We start from the raw sequence: 27,699 nt of genomic DNA, 5'->3' as shown, positions 1-27,699 counted from the left end.
CCACTGGGAAAGGACAAGCTTCCCATCACTTCACAAGTCTCAATTCAAGTTGCCACCAGAGAAGTAAAAGTAATTTCTCCTCTTCTAATCATAATGAGGAAAATGTATTTTTTAAAAAAATCCATTTTCTCTAATGCCAACAACAGGATGAAAAACAAAGAATGAGTATTTACAGTGAATGTTCAGGAACTGCGAGGAGTCTTAGAAACATTTAACAGAGGATAGTCACTTGTTTAAAGGTATTAGGTGTGTCAAGCCTTTTTGTTGCCTTTTGTAACAGAAGTTATCTAACAAATAATAATAGGAAGTTATCTAATGAAAAAATAACATACCTAACTTTTTGGAGACTTGCAAAGAATTTTATAAATATCTCGCAGACAACATCCTTATTATAAGCATTATTTGAACCACTAGGAAAGAAACTGGAGTTCTAAGTTAATGGTTTCTAACATTTACAAAGGGTAGCATGTCAGAACTAAGAATAAAAAGCAGGTTTCTTAGCCTCAGACAAACTGTCCTATGGATCCACCAATCACATGTCTTCATGAGTTTTCCATCTTTGTTATTTGTAATCTGCTTGCTCTTTCTCACCAATAATCAGTAATCCTAAAATCTTTTATATAAGATATGAAGCAAATAACATCTACCACAAAGGGGAGAATGCTAATAACTTATTTCTCAAGTTGTACAAAAGGACTTTTAATATTATATCCCTTTCAAATCAAGCACATTAAAACAGTTACATGTAGCATGTAATACCTGTGCTCCTGATACAGGGCCAAAAGGGTTTGGTGGTCTCATGACAGGCTGGCTGTATATTAAAGTTGGTTGTGTCATTACAGGTACACTTCCCATTTGAGAAGGCTAAAAAATAGAAGGATATCAAGTTAAAAGATTTCAACTCAAATCTTACTTATTATGAATAAGAAAAGAAGGATGACAGGGACGAACAGTACTAAGTACCTTTGCTTTGATTCAAAGAGAAAATTCCTCAGTCTATAAATAAAACTGACAGCTACAATTTTTCTTAAAAATATTTTTAAAGGAAAGTCTTCAACATGCTTGTTTTAAAGAGGATGAAATGAAGCCCAGTTAGTGTTTTTATTCAATGAGTTGCAAAATTTAAACTTTACTACAACAGACAAAAATATTTAGATAAAAAACTTCCAAACTTCCAAATTTGCAAGATTTAGATGCAGAGAAAAGTTGCAACTACAAATGTGCTAAGACATTTCAAAGTAAACTGCCCTTCTAAAGTGAATCAAGTTTTTATCCCATTGTGCAAGTGATCACAACTGGAAGATAGCTGGTTTGCTGAAGAGGTTTACTCTCTATGGTTCTTTCATTTCAGAAATTTGTAGGGAAGGGAGATCCACGAGGGGCCTTGGATTACACACAAAGAGGTTATTTCATTCTTGAGTAACTAAAAATGGAATCTTAACCAAGTATCTATTTGTTTAAAAGTCACTACTGTGGGGCAGTGCGATGGTGGCTCACTGGAAGAATTCTCGCCTGCCATACTGGAGACCCAGGTTTGATTCCCAGTGCCTGCCCATGCCAAAAAAAAAACAAGAAAAAAAATCATCACTGCATGGGATAAAATTAATATAATAAGTGACAATATCTAGAGTGAAAATAGAGCACAGGCTATATTATTTTGGTTAAAATGTAATACTCTAAATTCTTATATTTCTAAAAGTTCTAATTAATCTTTCAAGTAAACTCCTGTTATTTCAAAATGATAATGATCATTTAGGTAATTATTCATAATTCTGGCCAGACACAGAAGATTCTAAACTCATCCTTGGGGTAACAAGGAAAGCAGAAAATATGGATCATGATAATTTTGCAATTTTCAAATCTTTTCAATTCCAACAAGAATGGTTCATTTAATCTTAAATTTCAGATATGTGTCTGCATTTATAATGCTAAAGCTATTTTTAGGACAAGATCTCAAATAATCTGAATAATCTCTTTATAATGCTATTTTTTCTTTTTCAATACAATTGATTTTTCCCAAGCTGATGAGTGGCCTTCCATCACTGTTAGAACTTCCCCAGCAATTAAACTTGAAATCAAATATGAGATCCACTTTAAGTTTATGACCTGAGTTTTTATGCAGACTCATTTTTTTAAAAACTTTTTTTATGGTATAGTATAACATATAAAGCAAAGAAATAAAAAAGCAATAGTTTTAAAAGCACTCTTCAAAAAGAGGTTACAGGATAGATCCCAGAGTTTGTCATGGGCTACCATACGATCCTCTCATATTTTTCCTTCTAGCTTATGCAGACTCATTTTTAAGGAAATGAGTTCATTAAATTTCATTTTAATGAAGTGAGCTACTTCCATACAATGTGCATAGCAATACCAAGGTACCAAATGCTGCCTTCTATCAGCAACAATTCTTCAAAGAGGTACCAGTGGGTTGAAGCCACTACCTCTGTTACTTATTTAAGTGAGTCTTAATTTTGAGAGAATTAAGAACGTAAGGTAGTCTAGAATGTGGATTGTGGGCAACTAAAAATTAAAGAACTGGTTTTGTACGTTAATAATCATTGTCATAGGAAAATTTCTCTGGCTTTTACTAGACCAAATTTATTCCAAGACAATTCCAGAAGCATTAAACTTTCACTTCCCCTATAGTTAAGTTTTAAGACCTCACTGGCATTTGATTTAAGGTCACAGCAACAAGGCTTAGAATTAATATTAACAGTTAAACGACTTTGTCATGAAGTATAAAATGACAGTTATGAGAGGGAAAAATAAGCCAAGAAATACTGTGAACATTTTTAAAAAGTGATTATTTGTTCTATAATGACAATTTTAGAAATACTTATGGAACCATCACTATGACGCCAGATAAGGTGTAAGCAATAGGGTATAAAGGGCACTAACTTTTTTTTTCAGTTATGCTTGTTATAAAAACAACAGTTTTTTTTCAGTTATGCTCATGCCAAATATGAATGAGCCTGTTTTCAAAAAGCTGTATCTGGAAAAATACTTACGATTCCATATCCTATCATGCCTGTTGGTGTAGTAGCAGGATAGGCCATTACAGGGGGTGCCTGACATGATGAAAGAAAAAATAAACAAGGAAGTATAACTCATGTGTGTCACCTGAGCTTAAGGAATCAACAGCTGTACTTTCACTAAAAAGAATTGCTAAGACAGCGGTGATTAAATGGTACTTGTGATCATTAATAATTGTGTCAATCAATGCCCAATGGAAAAAATTTGTCTTGAAATTAGCAGAAAAGCAGAATTATTAGCAGGGGAAAATACCACTTAAATAAAACAGTGATCTAAGATTTCAGTGTGCTTTTACAGCTTTAAAAATATTCAGATTTTAGGGTGGTGCAACTGTGGCTCAGTGGCAAAATTCTCGCCTGCCATGCCGGAGACCCAGGTTTGATTCCCAGTGCCTGCCCATGCAAAAAAAAAAAAAGAAAGAAAAAAATTCATATTTTAAATTCCTAAAATTGAAAATCTATCATAAAAAATGTTCACCCAGAAAAAGTAATATTACCAAATATTTCCCTAGGTATTATACTTCTTTAGCATTCAAAGAAAAAGAGGGAAAATTCCATATTAATTAATAACCCGATCTTCCAAAAAATTAGTTTTTAAGGATCTCATTCACTCTTTTCAAAGAATCCCAAAGATTTCAAACAACTATTGAATATAATTATTTCTACGAAGCACAGTTCTCTTATATAACTAGTCCGTATGTTAGCTTTCCTTCTATTTTATTCCAATAACTTGAAATTATCTTCTGTAAAGTACCCATTTGAAGAAGGAAAAATAAAGTTTAGGCTTATGCTTTATGTTAAAAAGTAGTTGAAGCAGTCTTGGCTTAAGTATTAAAAGGACCTATCTACCACTAAGATGTTTAAATTCCCCTCCTCCTCCACTTTAACTCATGCTGTGTAATATACATTTGGAGTACAGAATCATTTTAGAGAGATTGCTGTCTTAACAACATTCCTTCTGTGTGTAATAATAAAAACTGAAACTGAATACAGGTGAAAGACCAATAACACTGCTGAAACATAAAAAATAACTGAAATTATATAGTAATTTGAACATACACATGAAGAAGTTAAATAAAGCATAACTTTTTAAAATTAACACTAATGTGAATAGTTAAAAGCTTAGTATTTGCATGAGCAAGTAGGACTTATTGGTCTCTCCCTACTTAAAACCAAGATCTGCAAGAGCAGTAGACAAACTGCCAAGTACAGCAGAAGCCTGTAAGATTTCATGCAGTTGTTACTTTAAACATTACCACAATCAACATTTCCCTTCATTCAGAAGTCATCCAGTGCATAGTGGCAGCACAGATACACACACACAGACACCCAGCCATCTGGCAGCAAATGGCGGAATATTAAGCAAGAAAAAAATTGGTATTTTCCATGCCACCATCAGAATCAATTCTGCAACACACCCATGAAATCAGTAGATGCTAGGAAGGATTTTTGGCACATCGAAAATCTGAATGTGAAAACAAGTAATAGCTGGAAGGTTATGAGATTCTGCTACAGCAGTGGTTAATAGCATGCCAATTTATTGCAAAAAGGCTAGTTTTTGGTCACTTACGTATTGTGGAAAATGCATGCCATTCTGTTTTTTCCAGGGAGAACAATTACATAATGCAATAACACTGGATTAGAACAAGTACTTACACAACATAAAATACAGAGAGCATTTTAGTTCACATGTACATTCACTAAATACCTAAATCCCTTGTAATTCCAGTATCCACTGAAAGAATTTTTATACTAAAACACCATCAAGATTTACAAGGGAAATTTAGTGTTTGGCCTCATTCACTTACATAAATTATAGTTTATTGATTACAAGTGTCATTAAAACATAAAATTTATCAGTTGTGTCAACAGTGCAAAATTCAGTGCAAACCATAAACATAGACGCAACAAATAACGTTCACCACAGAAAGCAAGCAGTGTAGTTATTTTAAAAATGTGTAACATAACATTATCATATATTTTAATACAACCCCAATTAATTTGTTTTAAACAAAAAACATCAAACACACATTTAAAAACCTTGACAGTGTTTAAGGATTATTAAAGTTAGAAATGTAAAGGAATGTCATAAGCAGCAGTTTAAGTAGTGAATCACATTATCCCTAAACCATTAAAAAGAAATCCTACAAAATACATTACATACGAATATTTTAACAAAATCCTTAAGAGATGATAGATATTACCATATACGACAAAGCACCATACATTATTATATCATCAGCATATGAATTCTATGTGGTAAGATGCTTTTTATATTCCAATAGTCAATCTTAACTCAAGTGCTGTCTTATGAACAAATATTTCATATGAATATTAATTTAATATAAAACAGGAAAACATTAATTGTATTTTCATATTAGTATAAGTATTTATATCATTCCTCATACATTATCAATGTATAATTAACACCTGAGACTGCAAAACTCCACTAACCACCCACTGTCCTTGCTGTGAAGTGTGTCACTGTGGGGAAAACACTGGATTCAGACACAGAATGGATGGATTTCCATTTAAATCTGCCATATGTCAGCTGCTTCGCTCTTGGGGGAAAAAAATCACATGATTTCATCCTTAAAGTTGGGATAAGGATACATGCTCAAACTATCTCAAGAACACACCATTTACAGGTTCAATATGCATGTGCGTATGCGTAAAAATCTAAAAACTATTTAAATGCAGGTTAGCATTGGTAGTGACTGCTGCCAGTGAAAAATTACTGCCTTAAAAGATGGCTAAATCCCAATGTTATTTTCCATTTAGTAAGTCTGAAACTAACAAAATTCTTTAGATAATGTAGCACAAAACTTCACCAGCATACTATTTTTAGCCAGTCCTATACATGATTAATCCAAAGAAAACAAGACAATGATCTGGAAAAGATTTAATAAGAAAATGGCTTTAAAACAAGGACAATGGAGGTCTCTAACAACAATAAGAAGGCTAAATATGTGGTCTGTGTAATAAAAATGCTGCTGCTAGTACACTAGTAAAAGAAAATACTTTTCAAAATTTTTTAACAGAAGAAATGAGTTCTCTCTGACCCAGGGAGACTTGTGGGACTGGCAAAACAGCACTGGCCAAGGATAAGGGATACAGCTGCAAGGCTACTCTGGGCCAACTATGTTTTAAAGTAATTAAAATCATTATTAGAATCTCTTCAGTACTAGATGCTAGCTAACAAATTAGCATATATATTACGTGAAAATATTAATAAGCAAGTATAGTTTATTTATGAATGGCAATATCAGAAAATATATTTTTTAAGATTTTATATTCTAAACAAGTAATAATGTTGAGACCAATGGTACAGTGCAATGATTAAATTACGCTGTCTGAATTTTAAACCCAACCAATCACTTAAGAACCCTGTGACTATGAGCATATTAATTACTTTGTGCCTCCATTTCCTCATCAGTAAAATGGGGTTAATAATAGTTACTACTACATAGGGTTAATATGAGGATTATATGAAATAATACCATATATTATTTATCAGAATGATGCCTGACACAAAGTAATTACTAAATAAATGTTAGCTATCCAAATGTACTTGACAACCATAGTCAACCAGCTTCCCTTAAAAGAAATACAAATACTTGTATTTCCAAAATTCAATAACAATTTTTTCCATTTATGCTTACTACTTTAAAACATTTTTCATGTCATACTTTTAACTAAATTATTTATGAGCTAGTATATCATGAGTTTTTCTGACTCACCATTGTTGCAGCATTCCAAGCAGTTGTTGGTGCAACTTTTGGTTGCCAGTTAGATCCTCCAGTTAATTTCTTTTCACCTGGCTGACTCCAATTTACATCACTTCAAATAAATACAAGTGAGAATATTAAACATCTCCATAAATGTTCTTTACTACCTACTTAGATGGAACAAAACATTTAAAGTGCAGAGTTGACATCTCTTTATATATTTTGAAAATGAAAGTCAAATCGACCTCTAAATGATACACTGGAAAAGAATACAAACAAAACACTCACTTCTTAGTGGTTCCATTTCCAATGCCAAGATCTAGGACAGGCGAAAAAGAAAGCATGTTAAAAGCAGACATTTTTATAAAACAACTTCTTTTAAAGAAGGAAAATTCCAAAGAATACTTACTGCCCACAAGGTTGGCTAAGGATGAATCCAAGTCATCAGATACTAACTTGTTAGGTGGGAGTTTGGCAACAGGAAGACTCTGGTTCTGAGAGGCCACTGTTGGTTTGAGAAGTCCACCTAGTTCATCAAAGCCTTAAAGTTACAAACAGACGAAATAGGATTTGTAAGGAACTTTATGGTGCTACAGCTTTCTAAAAGGGGTCTCTGCTTTTTCTCCTTGTTTCTTCATTGCAAAAAAAAAGTCCTCCAAAAAATGGGCACTAGTAAATGATCTTAAAAGGAAAAAGGAGAAATTGTCCATTTTTATATTGAACTGATTTGAAGACTGTATTTGCTTTGACATAAATCACATGTCTCTTCTCATGACAAAATACATTACAGGGGATGATGAGAGAACATTCAAGTAAACTATTCTTATTACTAAGTCTTTAAAGAGAGGAGAATGCAATATGATTCTTGCTCTCACCCAGAAAAATTATCTGAAGACTCTCTTGTAACTGAAGCAATATAGTATTTTTTAAAAACCCACGTTTCTGTAACTTTTTAAAAAAGTTCCTTTTACTTAAAGAAATGACACTTTATAAACTTTCGTTTCTTTCTTTTTTTTACTTATTTTGTTATTTTATAGATTTTTTATACTCTTCAAAGTGAAGAATATAAGGTACTGTGAAATAGTACATTACAAGAGAAAAACAAACCATTTATTTAATTTTTTCTTCTGTCTGAAAAAAGCTAACCTAAATCATACCAAAGAAACTGCTCAACTACTCTCCAATTGCATAAAACTACCTAGTAAACTAGGACTTCATCTGAAAATGAAAATAAAATCCCTTACTGTTTTTTTCACAGTGTAGAAGGTAAAATCAAAAGCAAATCCAACCAGTCCTCTAAGGAATTCATTAGTATGATCCATGAATACTAAATAAAGTGTTTAGGTTCAGAGTTTGAAGAAGAAGGATGGTGGTTTACAAAATATAAATGATTGGACTCTATTTCCTTTATCAATTTCCCCAGCAAAACAAAATTAAAAGAAAAAAATCAAATGCATCAAAAAGGATAATTAAAAACCTACTAGTGTACAGAAAAAAAATTCTTAGCACATACCCAGCTTGCTTCTTTCTTTTTGAATAATTCATTATGTTATGAAATTAAGAACACTTCAATATACTCTGCTTAAATGGCAAATTTAATTACTAACCAAAAATCAAGGGTGATAAGAATAGAATTATTGAGTGCCAAAGTTTTATTTTACAAACTTCAAACTAATATAATATTAAATAGATATAGTTAAATGGAAACCTAGCTCTGCAGATTTATAAAGTCCTTTTAAGATAAATGAACAAGTACACTTTAATAAGAAATAATTCCTAAAACAATAAAAAGTCTCTATATCCAGAGCTCTGACACATTCTACATTTTTATATATAAACAAGTCAAGGTCCCAGAGATAATATTTTCCTAGTTTTCAAAAATTGCTAACTTCATTCTCTAAAATACAATTAGGTTATTCAGTAAAGGTAAAATGATAATGACTACAAATGCACAATATTCTATACATAGTCACTAGTAATTTTTCAATCTAATTTCTGAGCAAAATCTATTTCTCTCATGTAGTTCTGGGAGAAACAAAATCTTCCCAGAGTCAAAATTGTCATTAAGGAAAATAATCCCCCTGAAGTACTTTTTCAATAGTTAGGGAGGCAAGATGACAATTTCTTTGGCTATCCCAATTTAATATACTTATACATATTCAAAGCAGCACTACCATTCCTTACACAGAATCAAAATTAGAGCATGAGAGTACTGTTACTAAAAAAAAAGTTCTTACCCCCAGAATCTACAATAACATTTGTAGATTTATTTCCAAACACAGATTCAAAGTCAACATTAAGGCCAGTTGAAGGATGTGGTTGTGCAACTGGAGAAGGAGAAAATCCTGAGAAAAATCAAAATAGAAAAAAAAATTCAATTTTTTTTAAGTAGTCTAGAGTGTTTAAAAATATCTACTTAATATCTCCAAGATAAACGTCTCTCTCTACCCACCCATCCTCCATTTCTCCCTTTCTCTAAAAGATAATAAAAAACTATATGGTTTAAGAGATGTGACAGAATTCCAAAAGTTACAACCCACTAATTTTTATGTCTACTTCTGTGTTTAGGTGCTGGTGTTTTTAGAGCATCAAAGAAAAATCAGACATATCACTTTTTTTTTGACATATCACTTTTTAACCATTCTCTAACTTCATCTTTCTACTTCCATTAAAGGGACTGAGGAGTATACAATAAAACATGTTCATTTGCCTAACTCTACCCTGAAACACCACAACAGGAACAGGAAACCTAATTCTTTCCTGCCAACATAACATTAACACCAGTGGGATTAAGCAAATAGAGTCAAGTTCATGTCTTGACACCTGCCTATGCGGAGGTAACAAATATAAGGTTTTCAACTGTATGAGGTTGTATTTTTTGTGAGGTGAAATTCTGAATCTCTAGGGACTGAACAGAAGAAATAAACTAAAAAAGTTAGGGCTATCACATGACTTGAGAAACTTTTAATCATTGAGTATATACTCAAGCAGGAAAGAGTCAAATAAGATCACAAAGAAGGATTTTTTTCACTTTGTGGAAAGTTATAATAAATGGCTTCTGATGTCCCTTCCATTTCTAAATTCTATAAAATCAGAATGTGCAAATATCAAACAAAAAACTGATATTGGAAGATTAACAATTATGCCATTAGAGAGAAGTTAAACTTTTTAGATTTTGTTAGAGAAGTTGTATCTTTACATAAAAATCATGCATAAAATACAGAATTCCCATATACTATCTTATGAAGTTAATCTTCTTGACCTCAAAATAATAAGCTTTCTCACTTTCCCTGTCAACTCTCTGCTAAAAGGACCTCAGTCTATCAGAACCTCACTTTGAATTCTTAATGTATAGCATCAGAATAAAGAAGAAAGAAGAATAAAGACATTGTAAAAAACAGGACAAGATTCCTAGAGAAGTCCAAGAAAGTTTCAAAGAGGAGTCAGAAAATCATTTGTTATTAACAATGACTCACAAAAGCTAATAGCTTTGACAAAGTGAGCTTGTTTGAGCAGAGTCTTTTAAAAAGGATCTGGACTAGCCATCAAAAACATTACTTTATCGAGTTGGGATTTAAGTTATACTGCTGTTGTAAAAGCTATTTAAGTGACTACTATGCTGGATTTCCATCTATTAAAAGAATGTTCAGTGTTTTTAACCTTACTTGTAAAAACTGGAAACAATAAGAACATGTAAACATGCCTGTAAGTTCAATAATAATTATTCCTATTTTTCCTGAGCAAACTAAATTTTTTTATAAAATAGCGTTTCACATCACATAATGAGTATTTCATAGGAGGGTAAAAATTTTTTGAGAATGTACAAGTTGACCGTGTTTCACAGTTGCTTAAGTCTCATAAAGACACTGGTGAGGCAGGGCAAGATGATGGTGCAGTGAGATGTGGAATTTAGTTCATTCTCCAGAGCAGCTAGTAAACAACTAGGAACTGTATGGAACAACTGTTAGGGGGACATCAGTGACTGGACACACATCATACACCAGTCTGGAATGGGAGAACCGGTTGAGATCCCACACAAGAATTGTAAGTCTCCCAAGCCACAGAGGCTAGTGCACCTCGCCCACAGGCAAGGCAGGCTGGTTCCCAGAAGGGAAAGTAAACAGACTTTACTAGTAGCAAAAAGTTAGCTACTAGTGGTTAGCAACCACGCTCTAGCTGCAGAATCAACAAAAAACAGGCCCTGAGCACAGATAAACCTGGAGTAAGCACTAAAGGAACCAGGGTTTTTTAAACAGACAGGGGGCAGGGCTGATGGAAAAAAACAACCCCAGAGGCTTTCTGAGTTAGGCAACACACTGGGCTTCACCCCAAGAAAAGGGAGAACATAGAGTCTGGGGACATACAGAGCCAGGTACCAATTCAGCTCTTGATTGGCAAACTCAGGGAGCTGGGGTCTGGCTCCTAACAGCTCATTAGATAGAACTCCAAGCACTCTCAGGCTCCAGCACTACACCAGGAAAGGGCGTGGCTAGAAAAGAGATAAAACCTAAGCTTGCCTACTATGTCATCTGTTTCAACCATGCCCCTGGCAGGGAGAGGCTGCTGAAATTAAAGGCGCAATATCATTTCATGTGGCAACGAAGCTGCTGGCAGACAAGCGCCTCATGCTGGGCAGGATAGGAAATGCACAGAGAATAGACACATCACAGCAAAGTCTGACAACGTGTGAGTCTCACCCTCAGGGAAACTTGATACTGACTACTTTCTACTCCTGAAACGTAGGCCTGTCCGGTCTGGGAAAATCTGACTGGAGTTGATCGCATCTGAGGAGACTTCCTCAAATAAAAAGGCTCCACATAGGCAGGGCAAGAAAGAAAAATAAGAGCTGAAGAATTCTGAAAAAATGAACAGTCTCTTTAAATTTAACTTTATAAAAATCACTTCATTGTCCTGACTTATCTTTCATTTGCCAGGACCAAGTGAAAACTATGTCACTGTCCAGCATTAATTTACAGATTAACATTTTTAAACCTTGTCCTATGTGGCAAATCTCAAGAGGACTACAATAAATTAACTATAAGAAAAAAGATTAACAAGCTTTGGGATCAGAAAGGCTTTCCAAACACCATTTAAAAATTGGGTTGGGTTATTAATGGATTTTGGCGATGGTTAAATCATAAATTAGGCTTCATACTTTTTTGTGAAAATAAATGTTACCATTTATTAAATTCTATTAAATACTATGCAAGGATTTACAAACAGGATATTATTTATACCTCACAACAACTCTATGAGATAATTATCATTATCTGCCTTTTACAGACAAGGAACTGAGATCAAACAATTTATGTAAAGTCAAAGATGTACTAACTGGCAGGACCAAGATCTGAACCCCAAACTGATTCTAGAATGTATGAGGAGTTTCAAGCTTATCCTCAGTATTTTACCTTACATAAATTAGTAGGTAGAAGAATAAATAGTTTAATTCTATAGCTATAATATTTGATCTGTTCAGCAATACTATTCAAGTTTTATGAACTTCTTTAGCTTTTCAGAGTCAAAGCTAAGCAAAAACTAAAATCAATGCAAAAATAATGATTAAGCATCTATCAACAATCAAATAATATTTTAGCCAAGAAGGAGATTCAAAATATTAAGTAGTCTATACACATAAGATATTTGTATTTTTTCATTTTCGTTTTTTGGAGGTACATAGTCCAGGATAGTTTATAATAGTAGTAGTTTAAGTACTAGTTTTATGTGCCAGACCAGTGCTAGATGTTATACAATTACACATGTAAGCCTCACACAACCCTGAAAGATATTATTATCCCAATCTTTCCCTACAGGCTTAGAAAAGTTAAATACTTGGTTTAAGTCACACAGCAGTAGGACTGGAATTTGAACTCAAGCCCACTAAATTCCAAAAGCCCATGTATCTTTCCCTCATAAACTCTGTTTTTAAATACATTTAACAGAATACAGTATCTGATGGCCAAAGTAAAATTCCTCCATTCTTCTTTGCTACAATGCACCAAAAAAATATGCTGATCTTATTACAGGTTTTACTGCTGATGCACTGGCCTAGAATATATCTGGAGAGATACACATGAATTTCAAATTGGCCATGCATTCCTGGTAACTGCTTTCCCTTTTAATGGACTTTGTATAAGCAAGGTTGGGAAAGCCCACTTTTTTCCCAACAGACTCTCCTTATGCCATGTACTGTACTATTAATAAAATCTATACAAAGAGCTTTACATTTCCTAATTTTATAAAATTAAAATGTTTTCAACTTGTATGAAAATTTACAAGACATGAATATATATCAAAATATCTATTCACTAACAACCTAATCAAGGCAAACAAAATCAGGCAAAAATAGTATATATTTCAAAGGAAAATAATTTCAAAATACTTCATATTAAGGAAAACAAGCAAAATCCTTCCTGCATAAATATATTAACAATTTTTGGAGATACCATTAACTACCTCCAAATAAACTGGCTAAAACAGAGGACTCATGACATATAAAAGTAGTACTAGGATAAGCTTCAGGGACAAAAAACAATCCAAAAAGGCTTTCAAAGGAAAGAAAAAAGAGAAAGATGAGGAGGAAGTTAAAGGTAAAGCAGGATGGAGTAACTGAAAATAAAACACAAACCAAATAGAAAAACAGGGGCACTTGACACTCTTCAAGTAACAACTTTGCTAAAAAAAGAACTTCAGACTTTATCATGAATATTATATTTAAAAAATAATATTATATTGGCAATGATTTTTTTTAAACCAATACTACATCTCTTTAGAAAAAGAAATAAGAGGTAGTTGGCATTTTAGCCAATACTAACCTATCCTCCAATGTCCTCTTTTACAGATGAGGAAGCATGCCTAGACAAGTTCAGACACAGCTGGAGCTGCAACCCATTATTCTTGCCTTACAATGAATTTTTCTGACAGTTTCAATGACAACAAGTTGCCTATTATATTGAGCAATTCTTGGCAGCCATCAGATAAATGTTTTCCTTTGGCAGAGTCAAAGGGTAGCTACATGGCTATTTCCTAAACCTTTCTTGGTTGTTCTTATTCCTATATAGCAGAGGTTGGCAATTTATAGCCTGTGGTCTGTTTTCACTTGGCTCAGTGAGCTAAAAAAAAGGATTTTTTAAAGCATTGTTAAAAACAAAACAACAACAACATACATACAAAGAACATACTGTACACCAGAGGCTCTATGTACCCTGTAAAGCCTAAAATATTTGCTATCTGGCCATTTATATGAAAAGTTTCCTAACACAGTATTCTAGAGCAGCACTGCCCAAAAGAAGTTTCTGATGATGGAAATGTTCTAAAAATCTGCACTATCCGATATGGTAAATCTTATCCACATGTGTCCGCTGGACACTGGAAATGTGGCTAGTCAAAGTGAGGATGTGTCTTTTTAATATTTGTTAACATATCTGAAGTTTGAATTGCCACATGTGGCTAGCGGCCAATCAGATAATGCAGCTGTAAGAATAGCACACCTTAAGGGTGGTCCTTTCACATTCTTACTTCTTTGGGTAAGAAATTATTAGACTTTTTGTTACTCAACCCTACAGCTCAGGAACTTTTAACTTGGATTGAAAGTTTATTTAAAAACTTCTTCTAGGCCAAGGGTCAGCAAACTACAGTCATATATCTTTATAAATAAAGTTATACTGGAACACAGTCTAATTCATATGTTTACATCAATATGACAATCAGTAGACAATCTATGACTACTTTAATAATACAATGGCAGAGCTGAGTATTTGCAGCACAGACTGTGGAGCTACGAGACAAAAATATTTACAATCTGACTTTTTAAGAAAAAACTTTGCCAATCCTGTTGTAAGGTGTGGTAGTTAGATTCAGTTGTCAACTTGGCCGGGTGAAGGTACCTAGCTCTGTTGTTGTGGACATGAACCAATGGTACCTGAAACTCATTTGTTCATTACATCTGCAGTCGGCTAGGAGGCATGCCTGCTGCAATGAATGATGTTTGATTTAATTGGCTGGTGCTTAAACAAGAGAGCTCAAGGTAGCACAACCAAAGCAGCTCAGCATACCTCATCTCAGCACTGACAGCTCAGCCCAGCCAGGAGATGCAGAAAGAAATCACCCAGGGAAAGTTGTTAGAACCCAGAGGCCTGGAGAGAAGGCCAGCAGAGACCACCCTGTGCCTTCCCATGTAAGAAAGAATCTCAGTTTAAAGTTAGCTGCCTTTCCTCTGAAGAACTAATGTAATAAATCCCCTTTTATTAAAAGCCTATCTGTCTCTGGTGTGTTGCATTCCGGCAGTTAGCAAACTAGAACATATTGGCCGATATCAGCAGTTTTTATTTTCCCCTTCTGTATTCATTTCCATAAAAGAATAGAATAAGTATTTAACTAGTTTTTTCTCCTATTGAACTTATTATTATTATACAACTTAACATATTTTTCAAATAAAGTATACTTTATACTTTCATTTGTACTATTTGGCCCTGAAAAAAGAATATGCAGGAATCAAATAAAGTCTGCAAAAGAGAAAGAGCATTATATTAGGTAAGCTGCAAGTCTACCTTCTCTGGCTTTGCTCCTACTAACTGGCTTATCTTGGTGGATCTAACATTTCTGTACCTCAGCTGGTCCATCCTTTACAGGCCCACACTATTCTTTTGCCAGCATAAGAGATGAAAGCTGGACCAAACATTCTCTGGAGGTTCTTGAAAACTCTAAATCATCAATTCTATGATCTTAAGTTTCAAATACACCTCCCACCTTGGAATATCTGATCATCAACTTTACTAATGTTTTGCTTTCTAATCTTCCCTTCGTTCCTACCCACAGGTCTAAACTTAAGTTAGGAAGTTGATACCTCTAGTATATTCTTCACATTACAGACTCTTCTTAAAATAATAAGTCTCTCATAATATCTTCCATATATTTTTACTTGACTTCTGTTTGAATGTGAAGTAGTATAACCTCTAGCTCTTAGAGGAAAGTTTCTGCTCTTCATTCTGCCCCTCTTTAGTGGCTACAAATATGACAGTCTGAAGCCCATGCTCTGCTCTAAGATGAAATATCACAGAATACCAAAGCAAAAATTGATCTGTTTCATAATCCCAAAAAAGGCAACTGACTTTTTTTAAGACATTCATATTCATATATGTGAAGCATTTGCTGATTTATATTCACAGTAAATATAGAGAAAACATAAACCTGTTTAAAAAAAACAACTCCAAGGATAACTCCAGAAAATCACTCATTATAAGGTACAGGTAACTGAGAAAACGGACACATTTTCTGAAGAGTAACAGAATGGTGAATTTAGTATCAACCAATTTTATATAAATAACTTTTAAAATCTATTACAATGACACAAAGGAATTATTACAATCAATTAATACACTTCGGCATACAGAATATAGACAGTTTGCATTATTAGAGATATATAACTAGAAGTAAGCTCCACTTACTTCCTTGAATCACCACTGTTAAATTACATACTTTCTAGCTATCTGCCTGCTACCTTCCCTCCCCTCCACAGACCTCTAATAAAATCTCAGAACACAGTCACCTGATCTATTTACAGTACATAGATGACTTTCTGCATGCCATTTAATCAAAGATTTAACATCATTTTCTTAAGCTGTTTCTTTGAATTGAAAAAAATTAGTTTCACCATCTTTTAAGGGGGATTTAGTTTCATTTTAGCAAGAAACATTTATTTCAATTTAAAGATATACTTAACTCTTCCTTATATAACTCTGGTGTGAAATTTTGCCTTTTTATGGATTTCTATGCTGCAATTAAAGACTATTTAAGTCCGAGTTGTTTCTCTGCATCATTAATAACATAAATGCCCTACTTTTCGTTGTCTCAAGTGTAACACTGATGAGAGATCCTTAAGAATGGGACAGTGGGTATGTATGGATTTTAGACAACCTAAAATTATACTATGTTACAATTTTAAAAATTAAGTGATAACCACCCTCTCTCCCAAGCAGAAGGAAAAAACACACAATGAACACATAAGTTTAAGAGATGATACTCCTCAATCAACTCTTCTAAACTAATGAACAGGATGCTGCACATGATGCTAGATAGGATATTCTACAGAACAGCACACAAAATACACTAAAATGTTAAGTTCAACCTCAAAGGATATTTTCTTTCCTAAAAAGTTGCATTAAATAAAGTTAGGGACACCAGTATCAAATTTAAAACCTCAATATGATTATTTTAAATGTTGATATCAAAATCCAAAGTAATTACTTCAGTGCTTTAAAAATAATTAATGGATAAGTAAGAAATATTTAGGCAGCATAAACATTAATTGGAAAAAAAAAGGTTAAATGGTACTTTACCAACAAACATTTCATGAGTAGGTGTCCTAGTAGTAAAAGTGGATACATCTGAAGAAATGGGAAGGTGAACATCACCACTACTTTTTGTGAGGAAAGGATTTAAGCTTGGAATGGCATCATCAACAGCATCTACAGTAGCAGAGAAAGGATCTGTGCAGTCCAAGTGTATTACAGCAAAATGAAGAAAGGAAGTAAATAATTAGTATGTAATTAATCAAAAGACGCAAAGTGAAAAGTAGTAGCTTTATTATGTTTATTAATCTTATATGCAAAAATACCAAACTATCAAGATTGGAAGAACTGCATATAGCATATTTAAAAATTAATCTCAAAGAAAATATTGGTGTCTATTACAATAGTAGCACACTAAGGACAGATATGCACTTCAATTTTAGGAAGCCAACAGTCAGATATTTTTAAAAAGAATACTAATTAAAATGTTTCTATAAAAGAGCCACCTACTCTGAACTCATAGTGTCTGCTTAAGGAAGGAGTGTTTTGGCTTTGGTAGCACAAGCTATGTTTATTCAAACAACTGATGTAAACAGCTGATGTGTGTGTGTGGTATAAGTAAACTTTCAAAAGACAAAGGAATAATGGCAAACTAGAGGAAGAGGCTATTTCTAGGATATACAGGCAACTCTTGCATAGGTTCAAAGGTAGGAAGTGAAAAGTAAAGATGAAAATAAGGTCTAATGATAGGGAAAGGGATTTTAGAAAATCAAGAATAGAAATCAAAGACTGACTATTGAGTAGACTGGGAACAGCTTTGTGGTCTAGCTAACAGTTTTAGATTCTTTAAATGATTTCCTGAAAGCATAATAAAGATGTGGTTCGTTACAAGAATGGGAGCAAATACGTACTATTATCAAATTCTATATTTAAAGTTATTCTACAATCTGTCATTTACTGTACCTATACCAAACTCAAGATGAATGATCATTCTGATGATTGAAATCCTTTTAATTCTACCCTTTTAAGAATTAAGGATTTGAGTAAATGTAGAGAGAAAAAAAAGAACAGTAACAATATAGTGTCATAATTGTTTCTCTTACAACACAATTAAAAATGAAAAGATACTCCTATGCTAGTTCTTAGTCCTCATTCAAGAACACTGTGTTTGCTACATTCACAATACAAGAGAGCAGCAATGGCCCAAGGACCAAGTTCATTTCTTACAATACAGGCACAACTTTTTAAAGTTAATAAATTCAAGGCAAGTGTTCCACAAACCCAAAAAAACTATTTGAAAAAGAGAAATATCAAGAAAATACTGAGAGACCATTTGTTCAAGCAAAACAATTTTAATAGAACTTTTCTTTATCACATGAGAACCTTTCATGGAATTAAGCATTTCTATGAAAGATCAATTCATACCCCCAAAACAAAATCCTACAAATGTACCCAAATATACTGATATGCTATTCAAACTCAAATGACCATGTTTTAACATCTTTCCTACCTCTCCATTCCCTAATAAATGGAACAATGGAGAAAAAGATGGGGGGAAATTAATTCAGAAATAAAAAATAGAAAATGATCAGATAAATGGACTTGATTTTTTATACTAAAATAAAAATGTAATAATGGCCACCATAACTCCTGCTTGCATACAATGATAGTATATTAAGTTTAAAACTGACCTCTAAGGTTGAAAGTATAGTTTTTAAATACTGAATAATGGCACAGTTTTTGAGGTACATTATACCTGTGGGGCAAGTAAGATAAAACATCTCTCTAGAGTTCCATACAAAAGAAATCATGATAGGAATTACTCAATAAAAAGGACATGCATTTGTATAACAGATCCATTGGTTTATGAGAGCAGACATGTTCAGGAAAGGTTACTAGTAATGTGCTATTTCATTGATTGATACTGTTTTATTGAAGCACCAAGTTTCAATCATTTCTTATTATGTGAAACATCCTAAAGAAATATCCATAAATATGTGCAAGCGCATTTATACTTAGATCAATTAAGCAATTAGGAAAACTGGTTTCAAATTTACTTAATAAATCAATACAGTTAATCTAAATGATGCTAATCTACTCATAGAAAAAGCCACACTATTATACTACAAATGATAAAACAAATATATTAAGATATAATATGGTCCCCTTATTCCATCTTAAACTTTATAAAACTGGCAATTCTATTCTAAAGCTTTTAAATTTTTAAAAAATGTATTTTTTCTATTATTTTTCTCATTACAAAGTTTATTTTTATATTACGCTAGAAACAAAATTAAAACAAGAATTGAAAGAGCACCAGTCATTCAAATCTTAAATACATTATATCTGCTTTTACATTCAGAAAAGTGAATGCTATTAAAGTGTTGTAACATCATCCAGCTGAGGGTAAAATAAATTAAGCTTCAGAATGGATGGCTCTTTTTCACCTAATTTAAATTGTGAAATCTTGCCTAAAATACCTAACAATGCACAGGGCTCATAATATTGTATATTTTTTAGATACACTGTAAGTGAAAGTTTTCAGGGTAATAAAAAATAAAGTTTTTTCAGATATTAGTATTCAACTGACTGCTTATTTAGACTCCAGGCCATTTTTGAAAAAAAAAATCAAAGGTTCATTAAGAATGCAATTAGGGGAACAGGGAGCTTGTGTTCTCACTCTTTTGCATGTCCATTTTTAGGTGAAATTTTAAATGTCTTTCATAATAAACATGAAAACTGTATCTTCCTTCCTTTAACATCTTATTTCTAACTATCACCATCCTATCTGTCACAGGAAATAAACACCAACTCTGTGGTGTTTATTATAATCCTGATAATTAAATTAAGTTAAATACCAGATCTGTTATTAGCATTTGGTTTTAGCAAGAGAAGCAAAGAATAAGATTCTGGGATTATCAAAAACATCACATCTGCGCTTTGTGGTGTGATATAAAATATTAGAATTTAACATGGTTACATAAATGTTTAATTTCAAAATGCCTTTAGGAATTTAATGTTATTATAAAAACTTTATATGAGATTTATTTTTTAACTTGATCTAATTTTAAAGATAAAATCTTAATCTGAACGTCAGGATATGAACAATAAGATGACTGAATTAGGAAGTATTGAAAGTACTTAGCACAGAAAAATCCTTCAGTAATATATCTTAATATAAAAGCCAAGACTGGCTTTAAAAAAAAAGTCAAGACAGGCTTTAATCTCCCTTAAAATAACAAGTTCACAGTAAAGATCACCTTCCTTTCCCCATATATAATGAAACACTTTTGGAAAAATAATGGCCTAATTGCTATTGCTTGTGCTCCCACTGTACTTGATTTGTATTTCTAATACTTTAAAAAATTTCACTCACATACACCAAGATGAACATTAAGATATGGGGGAAAAATTGATGGAAATAGCACAAAAAGCAACACACCTAAAAGGGAAAACTAAAACATGAGTAAAAGTATTCCAACTGTTATATTCACATAAAGATTGCTATGGAATAATTTCTTCTATTAATAGCCTGTAGAAAAATTCTTATAGGCTGAAATTACTTAAAATTTTCTCCCATAGTAATATTCTGTCTTCGTATTAATTCAACAATTACAAGTAGAAACTCTGTCATTGTTATAATTAAATGTACAGAAACTTTGCCGTTGTTAGAATTAATTGAACATGGTATCCAGGATCTGGGCAAAACATTTAAGAATTTTGTGGTACCATTTCTTGAAATGTTAAGTATACTGGTTCTCATTAACTCTTCTGTAAAATTTTTAATCTATTTAGAAAAACAACTTTTCAACCTTATCTGTGATTTTAAAAAAAAGAGAGAGAAAAGCTAAAACTGCTCAAATGATATTATTAAGCCTACCAAAAATTTTTAAAGCAACTCACAATAAGGCAGAAAATAAGCATGTAAATTTCAGCAGATTAAAACTCCTATCATCAATCCGGGACTCAGCATCAAGGGATTGAGAAAACCTTCTCAACTGAGGAAGAAATAAACGAGACAAAATAAAGTCTCAGTGGCTAAGAGATTTCAGAGTCAAGAGGTTATCCTGGAGGTTAATCTTACGCATTATATAGATATCCCTTTTTAGTTTATGGTGTATTTTGAGTGGATAAAGGAAGTACCTGAAACTGTAGAGCTGCTCTGCTCTCCAGTGGCCTTGTTTCTTGAAAATTATTGTATAAAGATATAACGTTTACAATGTGACTTTGTGACTGTGAAAACCTTGTGTCTGATTTTCCCTTTATCTATGGTATGGACAGATGAGTAAAAAATATGAATAAAAAATTAAATAATCGTGGGAACAAAGGTTAAAATATATTGGGCAGATGGAAATACTAGCGATCAAAGAGAGGGAGAGGTAAGGGGTATGGTATGAACGAGCTTCTTCTTTTTATTTCTTTTTCTGGAGTGATGCAAATGTTCTAAAAAATGATCATGGTGATGAATATACTACGATGAGATGATATTGTGAGCCACTGTTTGTATACCATGTATGGAATGTTTGTATGTCAAGAATGTTTGTATTTATATGTTGTTTTTTCAATAAAAATATTTAAAAGAAAACAAAAGAGCAATAATAAATTGTGGAAATAAATAAATAAATAAATCTCCACCCCCAAAAGTCATATCATCAGGACATATCATTAGGATATTAACAAAGTGCTTTGTTAACCTTAATTTGAAGCCTACAGTTCATTCTGAAATAATTCAAAAATATTATTTACTTTAAACTAGCATATCATTTTTAGAAATAACTCCGAGATCTCACGATTTAGCTAAATTAAAATAATCTCTCAAGTCAGATTAATTTTTATCAAGGTAAGGCTCATAAAATTAATCTAAAAATGTAGTATTTCCCTAATGTTTCACCATCCCTGTTTCCCATCCTTCCTAGATAGAGAAATAACCTTTCCAGAATAAGAGAAAATGTCTATTCATTTGACAGACATTTCAGAAAACCTGTAAAAACTTACTTGAATAATGAAAGTTTATTGTTGCTATGAGGCTATCAATTCAGATGTTACATGTGAACCAATATCAATTTTAAGGTAGCTTGCCATTCTCTACTTAGATAGTATCCTTCTTTTTCAAAATATCATCTTTCCCTCCCAACCAATTTGTGGGTGACTATTTATAAAATAATATAGATATATATACAAAACCAACCAAAAGAGATGATTTGAAAATATACTAAATATCCAGGTAAAACTGCTTTAAAAATTGACATGAACAAGGCTCTTCTTCCTTCAAAGATGACAGGTAACTGGCACAGTTACTTCAATATCAAAGAACCACTCAAGGATAGCAAACATTCCTGTTGGTACTAGTGAAAAATTCTTTGAATAACACAATCTGATAGGTCTGAATTAAATCAACATTTTAAATAAAAGTAGCATAAAGTTTTTCATGAGATTCTTGGTCAGAACTCAGCTAGCTGCCTGACTGCACAATCTGAATTTTATTAGAACCTGATTATATATTTATACAAGGACAATTTTTTCACCTCAAGTTTTGTTCTATCCCAAAAGTAAAATAACCAATATGCATTTTCTGATTATAGAATAGGATTGCAAAATCGAAATAATGATTTCATACATAAACACACATTTGGTTCTTCTTCTTATATTTAATTCATTGCCATTAAACTTCATTTTATAATTTAATCTAAACATAAATTCAAAAAATTCATTGATAAGGAAATGAAAACGTCTTCAAGGGACAATTGCTTCACTCCCATTTCAGTATTTCTCAAGTTCTCCAGCTTCAAGTGTAACCAAAACACTACAGAGTGGGGAAAGGACTATCTATACAATATCCAAAATAGAATTCATTAATGCTTACCTCCCCATGTACTTGCTACCTGAGAAGCAGTTGACATAGAATGTATAGGTGGGTGAAAAGTTGGCTGCTGCAAATCAAGCAGATCATTTGGCAGTTTTGATGTGCTAGGAAAATAATTTTGAAAAGATGTTTTATTAGTTAGGTAAACTTTGCTACATTTGTTCTCCTCTTCCTCAAAATTACAACATTAAAAAGACAAGTGAGAAAAAGAACCAATAATATAAACAGTTTCAGCAAGATAATTACCACATACTCATATTTCTAAGGAGGCCAGGAAAAACATTCAAGCACCATTTCATCATCATTCAACATTTTTTTTCATATCTCCTTATGACATAAGGAGATATGACAAACTTATTTTCAAGGACCCCCAGTCAAGAACCTGCCCGTTAATATGGGTGTAATGTTATTTTATTGATGATTAAGGAAGGTAGCATATCAAAAAAACACACACACAAACGCAAAGAAAACAAATAAACACAACCCACAGTAACAAGGAAAAAAAAGTGAAACTAAAAACTCAGAACTAATTCAACAAACATATGCTAAGACTTAAAGGAGTAGGTAGCAAGTAGCAATTGAGTTAGTAAAACCACACTGAAATGTGACAGTAGTGAGTAGGTAGGAGGAAAGTCCTTTCACAGCTGATTTAATAAAATAAACAAGAAAAACAGCAAAACCAAAGGGAAAAAAACTTATCACTCTTTACAAAGAACTTACTATGTACCACGCACTGTGCAAACCTTATACTAGTCACCTATGAGTTTGTTAGAAATGAATTTCTGGGCCTCACTCCATACCTACTGAATCAGAAGCTGTGGATGGGGTCAGAAATACGTCATCTGATAAACTCTCAAGATGATTCTGGTCTTGTTAAAGACTAAGAATCACTGACTAATAACCATACGAATCTCATTTAGAAACAGGTTTTCAAAAAGGTTATATATCTACTCAGAGGACATGAAGGCAAGGACACAAATGGACATTTGTACACCAATGTTTATAGCAGCATTATTTACAACTCCCAAGAGATGGAAACAACCCAAATGTCCATCAACAGATGAGTGGCTAAACAAGGTGTGGTATATACATATGATGGATTATTATGGAGCTGTAAGACAGAATAAAGTTATGAAGTATGTAACAACATGGATGGACCTTGAGGACATTATGCTGAGTGAGATTAGCCAGAAACAAAAGGACAAATACTGTATGGTCTCATCGATATGAACTAACATTAGAATGAACTTGGAGAATTTCAGCCAAGAACAGAGACCATCAGGAGACAGAAATAGGGTAGATATTGGGTAATTGGAGTTGAAGGGATACAGATTGCGCCACAGGACCGATTGTAAAAATTCAGAAATGGATAGCACAATACTACCTAACCGTAATATAATAATGTTAGTATGCTGAATGAAGCTGAATGTGAGAATGATAGAAGGACGAGGGCTGGGGACACAAGTGAAATCAGAAGAAAAGATAGACAATAAAGACTGAGATGGCATAATCCAGGAATGTCTATAGTGGACAATGATAGTGACCAAACGTACAAATTAAAAAATGTTTTTGCATGAGGAAGAACAAAGGAATGTCAATAATGTAGGGTACTGAAAACAGATGGTAATTCATATTTTAAAACATTAACTTTGTGTAAGACTAAAGCAAAAAGTGTTTATTTGGTACAAAATTTATAATTCAACTAGGGTATTCCTAATATAACTTATCCGGACAGTTTAATTGAACACCATAAGTACATGGAACCTTTAGTAGGGCATGAGATTTTGTAGGTTTGTCCAGAGTGATGCCCCAATAAAACCCAGAGTGATTTGAACAGTGAGTAAAAAAGTATTTACAAAGTTCCCTTGGGGAAATGAGAGAAAGGGAGAAAATTCAACTTCCCCATGTGGAGAATTCCTGATATTCTCACAAGCAGTGGGGACAACCAAAGCAATAGGCTGAGCCCTTGATCTTGGGGTTTGTTCATATGAAACTTTTCCCCACAAATGATAGGCTAAGCCTACTTAAAATTAGGTCTAAGAGTCACCCCCAGAGAACCTCTTTTGTTGCTCAGATGTGGCCTCTCTCTCTCTTAGCCAACATGACAAGCAAACTCACTGTCCTTGACCTCTCTACATGGGACATGACTCCCAAGGGTGTAAACCCTCCTGGCAACATGGGACAGAAATCCCAGAATGAGCTGGGACTCAGCATCAAGGAATTGAGAAAACCTTCTAGACCAACAGGGGAAAGAGAGAAATGAGATAAACTGTCAATGGCTGCAAGATTTCAAATAGAGTCAAGAGATTATCCTGGAGGTTATTCTTGTGCATTATATAGATATCACCGTTTTAGTTAAGATACATTGGAGAGGCTGGAGGGAAGTGCCTGAAAATGTAGAGCTGTGTTCCAGTAGCCAGATTTCTTGAAGATGATTGTACAATGATATAACTTTCATAATGTGACTGTGTGATTGTGAAAACCTTGTGTCTGATGCTCCTTTTATCTATGGTACAATCAGATGAGTAAAACATATGGATTAAAAATAAGTAAATAATAGGGGAAACAAATGTTAAAATAAATTTAGTAGATTGAAATGCTAGTGATCAATGAAAGGGATTGGTAAGGGGTATAGAAAAAATGGGGGAAACAAAGGCTAAAATACATTGGGTAGATGGAAATATTAGTAGTCAATGTGAGCAAGGGGTAAGGGGTATAGTATGTATGAGTTTTTTCTTTTTATTTTTTTCTGAACTGATGCAAACGTTCTAAGAAATGATCATGGTGATGAATATACAACTATGTGATGATATTGTGAGTTACTGATTATATACTAAGAATAGAATGATCATATGGTAAGAATGTTCATGTTTGTATATTGATATATTTAAAAATATTTTTTAATTAAAAAAAAGTTATATATAAAGAGCAGTTACAACTCAACAACTAAAAGACAACCGAATTTAAGAACTGGCAAAAGACTTGAGTAGATTTTTCTCCAAAGAAGAGATACAAATAGATAATTAGCACACATGGAAAGATACGCAACATCATTAGCCATTAGGGAAATGCAAATCAAACCCATACTGAGAGAATACCTCACATCCACTAGTATGGCTCTTAATTTAGAAAATAGTGTTGGTGACGAGGCAGAAAAATGCGGACCTTTATACATTGCTCGTGGCATTGTCAGTGATGCTGACACTGAAAGTCAATGTCACAGTTTCTCAAAAAATTGAAAACAGAATTACCATATAACCTGCAATCCCACTTCTTCATACATATCCAAAAGAACTGAAAGCAGGCACTCAGACTACAAAAGATGGAAGCTACTCAAGTGTCTATCAACAGGTGAATCGATAAACAAAATATGGTATATAAGTACAATGGAATTTTAGCCATGAAAAGGAATGAAGTTCTGATATATATGACAACATAGATGAACCCTGAAGATATCATGTTGAGTGAAAAAAAAGCCAGACACAAAAGGACCAATATTGTATTATTTCACTGATATGAAATGATTAGAATAAGCAAACTAGAATACAGATTATTAGGGGCAGAGGTGGGGGTAGAGAATAAGGCATTAATAGTTAACTAATTCAGAATTTCTATATAGGCAAAATGCAAAATCTCATCACTATATTTACCATCATTTTTGACCATCTCCTGTGTGTATATTTATAATTACAAAATCATAAATCAAAATAAACTTGAAAAGCTCTGCAAAATTTCTATGAGAAGTCTCTTAACCTATATATTTAAAGGTAACTTTAACCTCTCCCCTACCTGTTTGAAGAACTAGGGGTAGAAAATATGTCAATGGCTGCAGCAGTCATTATACCCCCTGCTGAGGTGGACACAGGAGAGGCTGCCGTTGTTAAAGAGGTATGAGGTTTCTTTGCAAGTTCTTTTAGGCGTTGTTCCTGTTGAGAAAGGGAACTAGCATAAGAAATCCTGAAACCAGATTTGTTTATGTGGTCTCTGAAGAAAAAGCAGTTTCTAATTTTACTTTGCTAGTAGAAAGATACTCTCTGGGTTTTCTATTCAGTTCTTCACTGTCAAGATGAAAAATCAGACAACTAAGTTTCACCCACTTAGGTAGCTATATCCCTTTTAAGAAGGTGTAAATGTCCCATTTACATTCTGAACACTCGTAATTATTTTTCCAAATAAAAAGAATGCACACACTTACCTTTAAAGCTTTTAAACGAGCCTGTTCTTCCTCTAATGCTGCTTGCTTTTCCCTTTCATCCACTTTGGTTAGAGAAAGGCCAGTGCTTGCCAAGGAAGAGACTGCGTTGGAAAGTGTTGTTGCCCTAAGATAATTGGAGAGGTAATTTAGCTTTTTGCAAAACACTTCATATTACAAACAGGTCTTGAAATGGTCTGGCAACCTTGCATTGTACTATAATCATGACTTATAAGGAATCAAAATCAGTACTTCAGATAAAATGTTCTACCCACTAATCTAGAGGATTATAGCAATTACAACAATACTGATTTACATAAACATTTACTTCTTTTAAAATAAATTTCAGACTTTGGAAAGGGTTCACAGTAAGGGTGAAGGACACTGCCTCTTTCAAGGCCCAAGAGAGGGAAACAATGCAACTGAGAAAGAGCCCAAATATACCCAGGAAATCCCAAACGAGTAAAAAGTATTGAGTTTCTCACAGTAAAGACCCATAGCTAACTCACAGCCTGGGTTTCAGCAGTGCTACAACAGGTAAACCAAAGTATGAGTACCTGTAATACAGTGTGTGTGTCCAAGTATGATTCCCTATAAT

General features: G+C 33.2%; 1 protein-coding gene across 12 annotated transcripts in view; it reads right to left on the bottom strand.

The window, feature by feature from the left end:
* Positions 1-27,699, bottom strand: part of PICALM (phosphatidylinositol binding clathrin assembly protein) — a 175,392-nt gene that overhangs the window by 14,338 nt on the left and 133,355 nt on the right. For 2 of the 12 annotated variants that reach the window (XM_077113349.1, XM_077113356.1), the window contains exons 10-20: positions 27,105-27,228; positions 26,699-26,835; positions 22,910-23,013; positions 17,095-17,244; positions 8,998-9,105; positions 7,170-7,301; positions 7,049-7,079; positions 6,773-6,872; positions 4,603-4,626; positions 3,009-3,068; positions 760-864 (exon numbers count right to left, since the gene is read on the bottom strand). In XM_077113349.1, coding sequence (XP_076969464.1) covers positions 760-864; positions 3,009-3,068; positions 4,603-4,626; positions 6,773-6,872; positions 7,049-7,079; positions 7,170-7,301; positions 8,998-9,105; positions 17,095-17,244; positions 22,910-23,013; positions 26,699-26,835; positions 27,105-27,228 — 1,075 coding nt within the window. The remainder of the gene's footprint in view (positions 1-759; positions 865-3,008; positions 3,069-4,602; positions 4,627-6,772; positions 6,873-7,048; positions 7,080-7,169; positions 7,302-8,997; positions 9,106-17,094; positions 17,245-22,909; positions 23,014-26,698; positions 26,836-27,104; positions 27,229-27,699) is intronic. The other 10 variants (XM_077113351.1, XM_077113350.1, XM_077113355.1 and 7 more) reach the window with 10 other exon arrangements.

This window comes from Tamandua tetradactyla, chromosome 8 (assembly GCF_023851605.1).
Source record: "Tamandua tetradactyla isolate mTamTet1 chromosome 8, mTamTet1.pri, whole genome shotgun sequence".
NCBI classification, from domain to species: Eukaryota; Metazoa; Chordata; class Mammalia; order Pilosa; family Myrmecophagidae; genus Tamandua; species Tamandua tetradactyla.
This window is presented reverse-complemented; position numbering and strand designations above follow the sequence as displayed.